Source organism: Mixophyes fleayi, chromosome 9 (assembly GCF_038048845.1).
Source record: "Mixophyes fleayi isolate aMixFle1 chromosome 9, aMixFle1.hap1, whole genome shotgun sequence".
Taxonomy (NCBI): domain Eukaryota; kingdom Metazoa; phylum Chordata; class Amphibia; order Anura; family Limnodynastidae; genus Mixophyes; species Mixophyes fleayi.
Genome location: NC_134410.1, coordinates 33708104 through 33725079, shown reverse-complemented (window position 1 = coordinate 33725079; position 16976 = coordinate 33708104). Strand labels below are relative to the sequence as shown.

At 42.1% G+C, this 16976-nt stretch overlaps 1 protein-coding gene across 3 annotated transcripts in view; it reads left to right on the top strand.

Annotated features, from left to right (window-relative positions):
• The first annotated feature begins 4763 nt into the window (after positions 1-4763).
• Positions 4764-16976, top strand: part of LOC142102386 (interleukin-13 receptor subunit alpha-1-like) — a 39890-nt gene continuing 27677 nt past the window's right edge. The window contains exons 1-2 of one of the 3 annotated variants that reach the window (XM_075187241.1): positions 4764-5198; positions 13365-13504. In XM_075187241.1, the coding sequence (XP_075043342.1) occupies positions 5120-5198; positions 13365-13504 (219 nt within the window). In that variant the 5' untranslated portion in view covers positions 4764-5119. The remainder of the gene's footprint in view (positions 5199-13364; positions 13505-16976) is intronic. The other 2 variants (XM_075187239.1, XM_075187240.1) reach the window with 2 other exon arrangements.

Below are 16976 nucleotides of genomic sequence, written 5' to 3'. Positions count from 1 at the left end.
AATAATTGGAACTGAAAGCCTAAGGTCGGGCTTTCAGTTCCACTGTGCGTGAATTGGATAGCCAGGTCATACATGTGCAGATCCCTTCAGACTGGCCCCATGATGGGGTAAGTTAACTTTTACTGCTCTCTCAGAGCCAAAGGGCACATGTATAAGGAACTGGGAGAGTTGGCTGACAGGGACTGAGAAAAAAGATTGGTAGGATTTCTGTAATAGGTAAAATATGAGGAGAAAGAGGGAGCGGAGGCTGAAGAAATGATTTATTTGTGAGATATGGGGGCATATTTAATAAAGCACGATAGTGCTTTTAACGGGTCATTAAGGTGTCCTCCTGTCCTCCGCAAATTTATTAAGGGTGCATCGCAGCAGATATCATGGATATCTGCTGCTTTGCATTCCTCTTCGTTTTTGGGAGCAGTCACCATTCAACAGAATGGCTGCAGCTGGCGTACATCATCAGAATGGAAGAAATCTAATGCTGTCAGCTCTGCTCCGAAGAGCAGAGCTGGACAGCGCATGTGTGGAGGGATCCCTCCCTGTCACTCAGCGCGCTCTCTCTGCAACGATAGTTGCAGAGACAGAGAGGGGATCTGTGTGCGCATGTCCAGTTCTTGGAACTGGACATGTGCAATTGAAGAGTGAAGAGAAGACCCGGAGACAGCGCTTCCGAAGAGGGGGGTAAGTATGATTTTTTTTATCACTGAAACAGCAGTTTTTCGGAACTGCTGTTTCTGTGCAGGGCTGTACATAAATGTGAGAAATAGTTCAATCCTTATCATTGCGATAAGGATTGAAAACTACTTTTCACTTTATGTGAATATTGATAAATGTGCCCCATGCTGAGTAAAGAAGAAAGGTAAACAAGCTAATGATGCAATAATTATCATATTTACAATCAGGAAACAGGGGAATGAACTGTAACTCTTCAGAGAGGGGACAGTGACTATAAATAAATCAGTAAATGTGATTATTTAGTGGAAACAGTTGAAAATAAGGTAAACCTATGTGGCTCATAAACATGGGCTGAACCTGTCATGTGACTATACTTGCCAACTTTATGTAGCTGGCATCCGGGAGATCCTGGGGAGGGGGTGAGGTGGGAGGTTGGAAGGGGCGGAGCAAGGCAATTTGCATCATTTTGGCCCAGCCCCAGCAATGAAATCATTATAGTGACGTGGGGGCAGGGCCAAAATGATGCGATTCACTGCGAATTGTCATTTTGACACCCGACGGGCAGGATACGGGAAACTTGCCTGCTCTCTCAGCAATTCAGCCAATTCAACTACTAGTATGTTTTTAGAGTGTGGGAGGAAACCCACGCAAACTCCAGGCCTGATTCATTAAGGATCTTAACTTGAGAAACTTCTTATTTCAGTCTCCTGTACAAAACCATGTTACAATGCAAGGGGTGCAAATTAGTTTTCTATTTTGCACATAAGTTAAATACTGACTGTTTTTTCATGTAGCACACAAATACTTGATAGCTTATTTGTACACTGAAATTTAAAGTTGATATTTGTGTGCTACATGAAAACACAGTCAGTATTTTACTTATGTGCAAAACAGAATACTAATTTGCACCCCTTGCATTGTAACATGGGTTTTTTTTGTCCAGGAGTCTGAAATAAGAAGTTTCTCAAGTTAAGATCCTTAATGAATCAGGCCTGGAGTTTGTATGTTCTCCCCGCTTTTGCGTGGGTTTCCTCCCACACTCTAAAAACATACTAGTAGTTGAATTGGCTGTTATCAAATTGACCTTAGTCTCTCACTCTCTTGCTCTGTGTGTATGTGTGTATGTGTGTATGTGTGTGTGTGTTAGGGAATTTAGACTGTAAGCTCCAATTGGGCAGGGACCAATATGAATGAGTTCTCTGTAGAGTGCTACGGAATTAGTGGAGCTATATAAATAACTGGTGATGATGATGATGTCTCAGTTGTCAAGAACTTCTTGGGTAGTGTCACGGGCACTAGGAGTCTTGCCCAGGATTACACCAGATGACTGGGCTTACCAGAGTCGTGAAGTTCACACAACGGTCCTCTGGTAGCGGGGTGACTAGCGGAACAGATATCACAGCAGATGGAGAGAGAATGCCAGTAAATAATAGGAAAGTCAGTGACTTGCAGCAATATATGGTCAATGAATCAGCCTCTAGCTGATATAGTGGAAAGGCAGATTTGAACACAGAGATCAGGATGGACGTGAGTAGATGCAGGGAGGTGCAGGGAAGTCAGTGGTCTGCGTACAGCAAGTTGTACCACTGCTTATGGTGAAGAGACTTGTGCAGGTAGGTAGCGGGGAAGTCAGTGGTCTGCGTATAGCAAGTTGTACCACTGCTTATGGTGAGAAAACTTGTCCAGGTGCAGGTAGGTAGCGGGGAAGTCAGTGGTCTGCGTATAGCAAGTTGTACCACTGCTTATGGTGAAGAGACTTGTCCAGGTGCAGGTAGGTAGCGGGGAAGTCAGTGGTCTGCGTATAGCAAGTTGTACCACTGCTTAATAGGTGAGGATGTGTACAAGTGTTGATGAGTGGAAGCATACAAAGATAATAGGATGCAGACACTGAGAGCACAGAGGAACTTGATCCCAATAGGTATGCAGCGTATCCAACAAAGTCTATATAACGGTATGTGTGGCGCTGCTTGGTAGAGACTTGCTCAGCACAGATATGCAGGCCAATAATGGATAGTCAATCACAGTTATGCATATAACGACTGAGTAGTACGGTAATTCCAAACAGGTATGCAGCGTAACAATAACAGTCTATAGCAGGTATGGATACCGCTGCTGAGCGTGGAAACTTGTCCTAGCGGATATGCAGAGAAAACGGAGAAAGTCAATAACAGATAGGCATACCGCTATTCAGTAGAACAGTCTGTCCACAGGGAGATGCAGGAACTGCAGAGACGCTGGACGGCAGAGAGCCGTAGGAACCACAGGTGAGTAGATCCGGTAATCAGAGTCCAGCTGAGGACACAGGCAGGAAACAGGAGACTGTAGCAGGTATGGAAACCAGCGATGAGTAGATCAGGAATCAGCAGGAAACTGAAGACACTAGTAGAACACAGGGAACACCTTCAGAGACTCACAGGGAATGAGACTCCAAGATCAGGCAATGAGGTAATGCACACAGGTGCCTTAAATAGGGAGTTGCCTGATCAACCAATTTGGATTAAAAGCAACAGTCACAAGAGTTCTTGGGAGCTGCGCATGCGCAGTCCATTAGGATGGCGGACGGCCGCGGTTTAGGACAGGTGCCGGCTAGGGAGCCACGCACCAGCGTAGAGGCACTCACGGTTCGGTGAGTGACAGGTAGCCACAAAGCAGACAATTATGAAGAACTGGTGCAAAACATGCTCACAAACTTTAAAGATTTGGGTACAAATATGAGCATAAAGGTACACTTTCTCCATAGCCACTTACACAGATCTCCCGATAATCTTGGTGATTTTAGTGAGGAACAAGAGGAGAGGTTTCATCAAGATATAAAGGTTATGGAGGAAAAGTATCAAGGCAGATGGGACACATGATGGCAGACTATTACTGGAGCCTACAACGTGATTGTCCTGATAACCACATAAAAGAAAATCGTACAGACAGCATTTAACTATGCATTCATTGTAAATATCTGAATCAGTTTATTATGTTTATCTATAATTAGATCGAATAAAATGCCATTTTATATTTCATGTGATTACTGATTTGAGACAATATCAATGTGATTCTTCATGATCATTCCCTTTTTTGCATTTTAATGTTTTTTTCAATGGGGTACCAATTATCTCAGTAGTTAGAGCCAATCTAGCAAAACCGATGTCATATTCGGAATCAACACCTCAAAGTTACCCCAAAATCACTCTACTATGATTGACAATGAGGTCTGATCAGTGTTATTAGTGGATTCCAGGTCCTAGCCTCTTTGATTGCAAATCTAGTCCCCATAGGTGTCTATGGAGGCTGCGATTATGCCCTATTTATCAAGCTCCGAATTGCTGATCTCCACCCAGACAGCTAATGCCATCTGAAGATGGTGATAGTCTTTCTAGCCTATGGGGAGAGGTCCTCGAATTCTTCACCGGCAGGCTTCGTGCACCTCCCCATTTCATATTGTGCAGGGCTCATAAGAACCTGTGCTATAGATTATTTCCCAGGAATAGGCTCCTAAATAGTGTCCCAGCTGATCAATTTTAATAAATAGATATGTTAATTAATTTCTTATAACTGCAATAGGAAATAAGTTACTATAGGGTCATAAATAGGCACCTGTGTCAACAGAACTGTGCTTCTCTGTGGAACGGCCTGTAATACTGCATAACTGGATTAACTCAACATTTTTCAGCAACTTTACTCATTGCTAAGAAGGGGAAAAAAACAATGAAGATTATTACTTGAAGTCCATGCATCTTACTCACTGCTTGTTCAAATACATCACTGCATAACTTATAGTGCAATATATTTGTTTTGTGGGTATGCTTTGTGTATAATTTGTAGATGTTGGCAGAGGTCTGCGGCTATTTGCTGTGGTTTTGTGGGTGTAGGTTGTATAGAATGCCGTGAACTCCTCTGTTGTCATCCAGTCAATTGCATCATGTGGAGACCAGTTACCTATAACATTCACAGGGGAGCAGGGAGATGAATCAGGGAGGGGGGGGGGGGGGGGTAATGAATATTCACATTTTAAAAAAGAAATGGACATGACCAGAGCAGAGAACTGCAGGAAATGATCACATGTGGGTATTTCCACAACTACTGACTTCCAGATTTGCAGATCTGTGGTTTTCTTTACAGCATTGTAAGAAATCCGACTGTGTGGGCTAGACTGTTAAGTTCATGTACACGTAGGTGGAAGTTCAGCGATCGGTGTTTTCATTAGAGGATCATATTGTAGTTACACGCAGCTTGTTCTAAGAAAGTTGTTTCTGTAGGAGGAAATATATTCACGTAAGTGGGAGGAGGAGGAGATGAATGGGTGGATACTTTCTAGCAGTTAAGTGTGTTTTCTGGGAAAAAGACGTTTTATATCCTCTCTGGTCAACAATCACTACTGAGATAAAGGCTGCGGTGCTCCAAAGAACCAGCGGCACTGTCCAATGTTCTGTTCATTCTCCAGTTAAATTAAGAAATGGGAACCCTTTACTGTTGTAACGTTATTTTGGGATTTCTGCTTTCAGTGGATTTCATCATAAGATCTGCTGGAACGGGTGAGTACAACTGGTTTCCAAACTGTTTGTGTCCGAGTCGTTTCATCACTGAATTTCTTTCATAAACAGGAAATTAAAATAGCAACTATGTATAGTGATTGATAAAACCGTCTCGCAACTGCTTCCAAGCAGCAGAGCATTCCATAGAGTTAATCCAGTATCAGATAAGTAGTCCTTGCCCCGTTATACTTAGTTATGACTGGACTTAAACACATAGAAAAACATAGGAATGTGCTTCACGTTAGTCCTGCTGATATCTGAAAGGTGTCTGTACAGTAATACAGTAATAGGCAGACCGATTACATCTAAACTCTTGTAATACAGCCTACAATCCTAACACATCAATATATATATATATATATATATATATATATATATATATATATACATATATATATATATATATATATATATGTGTATACATATACAGGGTGATTCAAAAGTCGCAGTACACCCTTTTATTTCAAAAACTCTACAGGAAATTGGGAAACCTGAATACCCCAGTAAGGTATGGGTGACGTGCTCTATCTTTTACGGTATGTACCAAACATGGGCGCCATCTTGAAATCGGCCAATCGGCCCAATTCCTGTAGAGTTTTTGAAATAAAAGGGTGTACTGCGACTTTTGAATTACCCTGTATATATATATATCTAATATATAAATGCTTAGTGGCGTCTGTCAGTGTGTGTGTGGAAAAAAAAAACAAGTTGCAGCGCCACCTGCTGGGCGGAGTTATACACTGACCTACTAAATTCTTAGTGTGTGTGTGAAAAAAAAATTCAAAAAGGGCTGAAATTTGGTAGGGCTCAAACTCATTTTCGTGAGGTAATTTTACCTCATGAACACACATGTGTAGAGGCGTGCGTTAGTGTGTGTGTGTGTGTGTGTGTGTGTGTGTGTGTGTGGAAAAAACTATTTTCTCAGAAAGGGCTCATCCAATTGACCTGAAATTTGGTATACTGACATTATTTGACAAAAAAATTAGAATAGTCAAGTCAGTTAACTTCCATCATCCCCCCTTCCCCCCGTGGGAGGGGTAGTAAAGGCTAAATTTATGAGTTGAGGGGTCAAACTCATTTTCGTGAGGTAATTTTACATCATGAACACACATTAAAAAGGCCGCTTGCGTCGGGAAGTAACGCTCTTCCCCTGAGGAGGCCTGGGCTAGGCCCAAATGCATGACAAGAACCTTTTTAAGACCTTAAGTAGCTTGATTTGACTAGAATGCATGAGTATCATGCACGGGTTAACTTGTATATATATATATTTGTAGAAAATTATGAAAGCCATAGATATTCACCTTAAAATTTAATCGACCAGTTCACTCGAGGATAGGAATATGTATACTTTATGCAAGTGTGCAACCGCTGTAGGATCCAAGATCTAAGATGCATATTGTAGTTCTGCATTTTCCCCCCTAATGCTATAGAAACACTGCACATTGATATAATGTATCCATGAGCACAAATTCTTATAGGTTTATTTACTAAACTGCATGGAGATGTTGCCTATAGCAGCCAATCAGATTCTAGTTATCATTTATTTAGTACATTCTACAAAATGACAGCTAGAATCTGATTGGTTGATATTAGGTAACATCTCCACTTTTTCAAACCCACAGTTTAGTAAATCTCCCTTAGCTTGGGAGAAAGGTGGAATTAGGAAGACAAACATTGGAATTTTCTTTGGGGGGGGGGGTGGATTGGAGTAATGAGGGCTGGATTAAGGCTCTTAGGACAGGGGGGCCATATTGTCTAAAATTAAAGGCATAGTGTCATCATTCACAAGAGAGAAAAACTGTTATTGTTAACCTCATATTTTTCTCATTGCCTTTTGATGCCTCTCTCATTGCAGCCCCCTCCGTGTCGCTCTCTCTCATTGCTGCTCCCCTCCCCCAGGCGTCTCATTGCTGTTCCCCCCTTCTTCCCCATAGGTCTCATTGCAGCTCCCCCACCACCATAGGTTTCAATAAGGCCCCCTTTCTCCCCCATAGGTGTCATAGCTCTCCCCTTCCTCCACATAGGCATTATTGCAGCCCCCCTCATCCACCATCTTATTGGGTCTTATTGCAGGCCCATACATGCTTGTCACTTTACCTTTTATTAGTGACCTCCAGCGCTGTTCTACAGCTCCACTCTGCGCTCCTTGCTGCTTTATATATGCATGAGGATAGTCTTTCTGTACAGACTCCTCATAGCGCTGTCCGAGTGCTCCAAAGAGTCTGTAGAGAAAGATTAGCCTCATACATTTAAAAATGCGTGAGACTAATAATCATAGTTGCCTACTTTCGGGAGACTCCAGAATTTCTTGGAGTCCTCCCGGATTCCCAACAGTGCAGGGCAACCTCCCAGATCCTGCCTACTTCGTTAGAGAAGCTGGTGGAGCTTAATGACGCGATTCACGCGTCATTGTGGCCCTGTCCCCTGTTGTAATAGGCTTAAATTGGGATGTCCGTCTAGAGAGTGAGGTCAAAATGACGCGATTTGCTGACCCCCACCACCACACGCCCCCCTGGGGCACGTGCCCCCTCTTTATCCGCCTCTGGAGGCAACCATTATTTTGCGTTTACAGTTTTTCATAAAATAAGTGACACACAAAGGTAAAGTTTTTGTTTAGAATAACTTTCTATATAAAAAATATATTAATTACTTTTACATTTAATTTTGTATTTTTGATTTGTTTTACACTTTGGGGACATCCAATAATTAGGGGAGGCTATAATAGATCTTTTACACATTGTGACATATGACCCTTCCCTTTACTAAAGATAACACAAATACTTAGAGACATCATTATTTTAAAAGGAAGCCAGTATGCTTAGTAATGAATAACCAGAAATGATCCTGTCTATGCTGGTGTGTTGCAAAACAGACATTCCAGTATTACATTCTGCATGACATATCAGAGAGTTTTCTAGGCAAGTAATCTCATGAGAATCAATGATGAAGCTGTATGCATGATCATCAGGACAGAGGCAGGTCCTGAGGGAGAGGGGGGCTCAGATCTAATGGTTGCCCTCATCACCAATTGCTCCCTACACTTTCCAACAGAGTGCACTGCTCTAGAAGAAAATAATATTGAGGCTCCCCACAGTATTTTAGGTGAAGTTGTAATGAGCTAATATTGCATATTCATAACCCTCATCACCCTGGCAATAAATAGGTTCCAGAAACTATATTCATTGAAGTGTGAGATTGTGGTGAATGCGGGGTTGAAGTAGAGTGTGACGTTCACAGTTTTGTGTAGCGCATCAGAACGCTGGGGCACAAATATGAACCTATGCAGACTTGCTCGATTCTGGCACCTGTGCCCTCCTGCGCCTGGAGAGGAGGTATGGGAGGGAAGGAAGGGGCACTCTAAGGTAGGCAGACAGGGGCGCACGCAGGGGGGGGGGGTTCTGGTTCTCCAGAAACCCCTCCTCTCTGCGAAGAACGGGGGCTAAACAGTGTCCCTACATAGTGGCACTGTACTGTACAGAAGCGTCCACGGTGGTGCTGTATTGTACTACAATACAGCACTGCCGCAGACGCTTCTTTGACAGCGCCGGGGCTGCTCTACAATACAGTGCCGCCGAAATGGAGCTGTCTCTCTCTATTTTTTTCGGGGGGGGGGGAAACCACCCCCTTAAAAATCCTGCGTGCGCCCCTGGCAGAGTACAGTAAAGGAGTGATTTCGCAAATGCGGTTCATGCAGACTTGCAAAGACACACATGGTCACCTGTTATGGGGTGTATCTTTTACAGCTGCTACTAGGCAGAGTCAACTACCTGCTGAAGGTGATGACTTGTGATAAACCAGGAGCATATGCTGCCTATACGGAGACGTCAAAATGTGTACTGCTCAGAATATAGGGGGAAATGCACTATTTTTCTGTGCTATAGAGGAAGGAAAGCAACGGTAACAAAATAAATAAATAAAACACAGAGTGAAAGTGACAAGGGGTAGAAAGAAGACAGATAAAAGAGCAGAAGAGGTGACAAAGAAACAGTAACCGCAATATGGAGAAATAGATATGAAAGCAGTAACCAGAAATAGTTGTGAGAAGTACAGATGAGGAACACAGATGCTGAAAGAGACACTGATAAGCAGGAGAAGAGATAGGAGGAAGAGACATAGACCACTGATAAACCATATATAGGTATAAAAACGAGAGAAACGGAGATGAAGAAATCTTCTCAGACAGAAAGGATAAAGATGTATAGAGTTACAGAGAAGAAAAGACAGTGAGAGACACGAGGAAGAGACTAATAAAGCTATTAGAATAAAGAGACGACCAGTCAAGTTGCAGAAAGGAGACTTACAAAAAGAGACTTTTCTAATCATTAGTGCAGGCTATCCAGAGCAGTATGAAAGGAGGCAGCATCAGAGGGACAGGAAGAATACGTGATTTGCAGTCTAGCAACCATTGAGAAAATATAAGTGACAGTCACTCATCGTCATCATCATCATTTATTTATATAGCGCCAACATATTCCGTAGCGCTTAAACCGATAACCTTACACAAGCAGAGGACCTCAGCCATGACAGCGCCAGCAGGGAAAAATCTGACACTTGCCAAATAAGGGACTTATGGACCCATTTTTCAACATGTGATGATTGGGCTTATTGCAGCCATAGTAATCCACCCATCACAGTGATTTCTCAATAAAATATCGCTGAGGCAGCTGAGTGATAGTCCGCTGCCACGGCCATATTGGCTCGGAGCGGTAAGAGTTCACTTGGACTTTCAGTTCCACTTAGACCATATTTAGGGGGGATTCAGTTGGCCTCAGTACTACGGTATTAGTGCGCATTAGCGTATTAACGGTAATAGTGCACAGGCGATTGAATCTACCCCTAAGAGTCGCGATAACAGAGCAAGAATTGCGGCGATACATGGATTACCATAATCCTTGTTGGATAGGCTTCATGATGCATGTTTTTGTGAGACCCAACCAATCTTAATGCCAGCATGGGCTACTGCTATAACTGGTGATGGCATCTTATTGAATAGGGCAAAGTCCATTCTCCTGCAAAAATTAATAAACAAATAGAACTCTTAAGCTGGGCACACACTACAGGTTTTTAACCCGATTATCCTGCAAATCACACGATAAATGACTGTTTGGTCCGATATAGCATTAGAGTGTACGCTCCCACAATCATGTTTTGTCGTACCATGGTATTGTTTCATTTGATTCTATAACCAGAATAAAAATGACTATGAACAATAGAACGATGTCGGGCACATTCTGCAGTGTGTATGCACTTAAGACCAGCAGTGTAGGCAGATCTCCATAGAGTTTACAGAGTTACGATCTTTTCAGCTGATGGTTATGACAGATGAAGAGCACAGACCTGAAGGTAAATCGTGTAAATGTGTATGCATAAATTGGAATGCTGATCAGGACGTTCAGTCGCCGGTAAAATCGTTACAATATCTCATCGGGAGATATTTTCTGTAGTGTGTGCCCAGCTTTAGACTATCAAAGGATCTTAGAAAATCAAGAACCACCAGGACAGACCAGTGATATCACTGAAAGACGCACATACTACACTGTACACTTTCAACTGTATAAATTACTGTATATATTATACTTATGTACTAGCCAAGTGACTATTACAACACTATTAACATTACAGTGAGTGACAAAAAGATACGAGAAAAGAGACATAAAAAAAGTGGAGTAATTCTGGAATACTACAGGGCTCATCATAGATTATATACATGCTTATTTAAAGGAAAGACTTTTGTATATTGTTATACAGTTATAAAAATAATTTAATCAATTATAATTTAATATTGATTATCTAAACTAAAATGACTAATAAAGTTAAAGTCACATAAAAATTGCATTTTGTAGAATAATTTAATGGATAATATTAAGATCGACTTGATAATTTTAAGATAATTTACGTGGTAATTTCTTTATACAAAGATCTAAGAGTAAATTCTATCGTAATTTACCTCTACTGCATTGATTTGTTAACAATATATTATGTAATAATAGTATTGTCCACCTTTAAACTGCCTTCTTAATTTCCCTCCACACTCCTTTCTCTGCCATTGGATAATAAAAAACACTCCTTTAAGGGGGGTATTCAATTGTTAGCGTTAACGGGAAAAAAGGAGCGCTCAAAAAATCTTAGCGTTAATACGGTAATTACTCGCGGAAACGGCGAGCTGAAATTCCGCAAGTAAACTACCGTATTAACGCTTTTCGCGCGCAATATTACCGTATAAACGGTAATATTTTTTGAGCGCTCGTTTTTTTCGTTAACGCAAACAATTGAATACCCCCCTAAGGGGCATATTCAATTGTTGAATATGCCCGCAGCGTTAAAAGTATTACTGTTATTACGGTAATACTAAACCAGATTTCAGCTCGCAGCTCCTTGAGCCGTGAGCTGAAATCCAGCGAGAAATGTACCGTTATAACGGTATTTACGCGCACTATTACCGTAATGACTGTAATAGTGCGCGTGCCGCGTTACTTTAGGCAGTAATGCCAAAAATTTAATATGCCCCTAAAAGTGGGCAGTTATTTTGAATTTTGTCTCTTTTGGTGGGGTCTCGCCTCTCTCTGTGTCGGAGTTGGCGGTACTCTCTGGTGATAGCGAAGAAGTCGCCATCAAGTATTGCCCTATTAGAGCACCACAACTTCTAAAGCATAGTTGCCTAGTCTCCTGGGATGTCTGGGAGACTCCCGAATTTTTAGGAGCTCTCCTGGACTTCTGGGAGAGCAGGGTAACCTCCTGAATCCTGCACACTTCGTTGGTGAAATGGGTGGGGCTAATCGTGTAATCCTGGCCATGCCCCCTGCTATAATAGGCTGAAATTGGTATTGTATGGCAGTGGGTTGAGCCTGATCATGTGATTGGCGTGGCCACGCCCCCAAGACACGGCCAACTTTGGAGATCTCCCGAAGCTTGTCAGAACAGCTACCAGCATGTAGAAAATAGGAAACTTACTGTGTGTTGCTCAATATTGAAATAACAGGGGCACATCTTTAAAACCTAAAACTGCCCCTGAGAATGAGATCCTAGGACAGTGTTTTATATGCATAAAAGTGAATATTCAAACATTATTTGTTCTTTATGTTTTTACTTTTTGAAATGATTTGTTACAACAAAATTTGTTTTATTTTACCTATATAATAAAGTATTTAGCTATGTAAAATAAAATGCAAAAGAATAAGATAAATCTTATAATTGTTGCATAACTTAGCAGTTTCTGCATGGTTTAAGGCAGGCCTGGCTAACCTGTGGCTCGCCAGGTGTTGTGAAACCACAATCCCCAGCATGCTTTGCCAGTAGATAGCCAGCTGATAGCTGGTAGGGCATGCTGGGACTTGTAGTTTTGCAACACATGGAGAGCCCCAGATTGGCCAGGCCTGGTTTAAGGCTTTATAAATAGGCTCCATAATGTACCTGTGACCATCACGTACTTACATACTGCAATACAATAAGGGTCATACACGCACACTGCACTTAGTGCAAATTTGTATTAAATTAAACCCATCAATAATAGCTTTCAATATCTCATTTACACTAGTGAAACAAAAGTTAATTGCTGAGCGGTTGCTATGGTTTAGTCACACTTGCCTACTTTTTTTGTTTTCTACCTCTGGGAGATCCTGCAGGGTAGGTGAAGTGAGTGTCCGAAGGGGGGCGGGGTTCCACGAATCGCACCATTTTGGGCCCTGCCCCACAACACAATGACGTGATTGCATTATTTTGCCAAAGGAGGTAAAGCCAAAATGAAAGCATTGGCATCATGGAGGCCCCCATCCTGACCACTTCAATAGGAAGTGGGCACAATACCTAAGAATAGCCTGCTCTCCAGGAGACCTACCCAGAATTCGGGAGTCTCCCAGACATTCCGGGAGAGTGGGAAAGTATGGGATTAGTGCAAATTTGCACTTAAGTGTAAACTGTAGCATTTAGAAATAACAATATGTTGTTGTACATGATGATCATGGATGCATTTTCCCTCCAGTGAAGTACGAAGTGTATACAAATATTGTCAGCTATTACCAGTATGCCTCATATATTATGCATGAAATAAATGTCATTTTGTAACCACATACGTGAGATGCATACTGTGAGAAAATAATGACCTCCTGTACTCATGTTCCATTCTACTATAAACACACCTTTTATCTTGTTTTTTCTTTTCCTACACAGAATATCTTGCTCCACCAACTGACTTCACTTTTAGAATGGATGGAATGTTTTCTCTTTTATGGGAATGGAAACCTCCCATGGTGAACTGCACATTAACATATATTAAAAACGCGACATTAGGCAATGGATTGATGAAAAGGGTAATTTGTTTGGATTACAGTTTATCGTATTCTTCAACTGTCTACCACATGCCAACCTGTGACTCTCCAGCCTACCCTGGCAGCTATTGGCAAAGCATGCTGGTCAAAGTAGTTTCACAACACCTGGAGAGCCACAAGTTGGCCAGGCCAGGTCTTAATGTCTTGGAACCATGATCATTTTGGCATGCTCCCATGGTTCAGTGCACTGTCCCTGCCTGTCACTGCCGAACGGACCTGGACATAGTGTGCAGCCGCCGGCAGCCTTAGATGTAAAAAAGGGGGTGGGGCCTAAATATCCTTCCCCCCCCCAAATCGCCCCAGGTAGAACTATTTTCTAGATCCGCCCCTGAACAGATGTAAATATATGGATTATTGTTCCCAAAAGCAAATGGATGATCATTAATTGTAACAGGATTATCCACAACCTCTCACCGCAAACATTATTTTTGTGTCCATTCAACATCATCATCATCATTTATTTATATAGCGTACTAAATCCGCAGTGCTGTAACTCACTCACATCAGTCCCTGCCCCAAGGGAACTTACAGTCTAAATTCCCTAACATACACAGACAGACTAGGGTCAATTTGATAGCATGCAATTAAGTTACCAGTATGTTTTTGGAGTGTGGGAGGAAACAAGAGCACCCAGAGGAAACCCACGCAAACACAGGGAAAACATACAAACTCCACACAGATAAGGCCATGGTTGGAAATCAAACTTATGACCCCAGTGCAGTGAGGCAGAAGTGCTAACCACTAAGTCACCATGCTGCCCATCCATTACCCATTTGAAAGAAAAGGAAAAAAAAGTTTAGTTTTGCAGACCTAATTCCTGTTTATATCACAGATCCTGCTAGTTACATCCAATCAAGCCTAGTTCACGAGTGGTGAATACACCGCACAAAACTGGACCACAATTTCATACCAAACACATACCAAAATAACCCATAGGTACAGCATGAAACCTTATGAATATGCTTGACAAAATGTGATTTTCACAATGCTTTCAAAAGATGAAGGCATAGGAGATGCATACCTCTCAACATTTAGGATCCTGAAAGCGGGACAAAATAAGCCATACTTGCCAACTTTACAATGTTGGTATCCGGGAGCCTGCGGGGGAGGTGGGCGTGATGGGGGGGCGGGCCTCCAAAATGTGCGTCATTTTGGACCCACCCCTCGTGACGTCATGACGCAAATGTGGGCCCTTCCTAGTGAAGTGGGCAGATCCGGGAGATTGCCACACTCTCCCGGGAGTCCGTGAGACTCTCGCAAAATGCGGGAGTCTCCCGGACATTCCGGGATAGTTGGCAAGTATGAAATAAGCCCCACTCCCATTCTGCACAAGCTCGCCCATAAGCAACATTTTGCAGTAAAACCCCGCCCACCTTTTTGATAGGCCCACCGCTTTTGTGGTTTGCAAATCAAGATGTTTTGACAAAATTGGGACAGTTGGGGTGCAGTGTAAGCTATTCCATTACAAATCCCATAATTAGAGAAAGAATCTGACCCAGATACCAGGTGAAAGAAGAGAGTTTGTGGGAAACCTAGTTTATGTACTTACTGTATTGTCCTATATTTATGTACTCACCAGCTTAAGGTCTGTTTTGTCAGACTACTATGTCTCTCCCATTTCCTTACCCTGGTACTTGTGTCATGTGATCACTTACAAAAGTGTTCAAGATGGAATCAGTCATGTTGTTACCTGTAATGCTGGTTGCAATCTCATGATGTAGTAGAGTAATATCATACTGAAATAGAGCCTGTTTGTTATGTGGCACCCAGTCAGCAAGTAATATTTCTAGGGTTAAGGGAAATGAATAACCAATGTGAGCAGTACAAAAGGCTATTGCCATCTGCATAGTGAAGTGGTGTCTTGATGAGCGCTGAACAGCACAATAACTGAAAAATGATGCTGCTGCCGTCTGAGGTACAGCATTTGTGTTCTGCTCAGGACAATGTTGCAATATGGAGGTCGACTTGTCATACAATGAGCTCTAGACTATTACACTCCTTGCACCTCAATACTAGAGGTCACCCATCCCTTTCAGTGCAGTCACATTAGTCAAATGTCCCCTCTGGGCACATGTAGGCCCTCAATTGGCTGATGTCTCTTCCCCATGTTTTATCCTTTTCCTCCAGTGTTGGTTTTGTAGCTGTGCTCAGGGTTGATAGTTTTGTGTATGTTCTATAGAATTAGAATCCTAAAAGAATATGTTGCCTGCACTTGCTTGTTCCATTATTGACAACCATGACTTTGTCAGTCATGATAATGTAGTTTTCAAAGAAAAAAAAATTCAACACAACCTGCTAAGTTTGAGTGAATGTCCTACACAATGCCTGGTACACTGTGTACGCCCAACTAGAGAGAGCTGCATTGTAAGTGAATTTCTCTCACCCTAGGTGGTTTCCTACATATAGCTCCTCAGCCTTGCAAGCATTTGTGGAAGCTATTTATATTTTTAATTTACTCATTTCATTAGTAAGTCAAAACTAAGAGGAGGTAGCTGAAGAGATTAGGGTGAGGCCTGGAAATTACCAAATTGGTCTGACTTTCAACTTAAATTTCCACTCAGACTACTGTAATTAATTTAGTAAATGAGCAGAGAAATAGTAATGCAAGCTGATATCAGCTTCTCTGGGGCATATTCAATTGTCCGCGGGATTGCGAGCTGAAATCCAGCGAGGGACTACCGTATTAACGGTATTAGTTTTTCCGCGCTCAAACCCGCTGACAATTGAATACCCCCCTCTGTGTGAAAAGTCTGCAGCTAATCTAGAACTGAAGTTAAAAACACAAAAGATTGATCACAGAGGTATATTAATGAAGCAGAGAAAAAAAAAAAAAGGAGTAAATGTTCTCCGGGACAAACCATGTTACAATGCAAGGGGTGCAAATTAGTTTATTATTTTGCGCATAAATACTGGCTCTTTTTTCTTCTAGCACACAAATACTTGATAGCTTCATTTTTACACTGAAATTTAAAGTTGATCTAGGACATACCCTATCCCAACTATAAATTCTAGGAGACCTCCCGGGCTCCCAAAAGAGCAGGGCAACCTCCCGGTTCTTGCCCCCACAATAGATAAGTGGTGGGGCTGGGGCTTAATGATGCAAATATTGCATCATATTAGCCCCCCCTGTTGTAATTGGCCCAAACTGTGACAATCGTTTAGGGGGCGGGACCAAAATGATGCAATTCATCATGCCCCGCCCCTGCACGCCCACCTCCCCCGGGATCTCCCTGAAGCCAACGAGGAAAAGTTGGCAAGTATGCCCTAAACATGAATCAATGTTACTCTGCAACTCATAACTCACAGGAAGAAAATATGGAGTTGCCACCTTTACTTCACATAACTTGTGCCAGACGTCATTGCAGACTTGGCATGAAACTCCATAGTCGCTCGCAGGTTGCTTGCAGATGTCACAAGCTTTTGCCTTTTTAAATATTTCTGTTTAAAAGTGTGA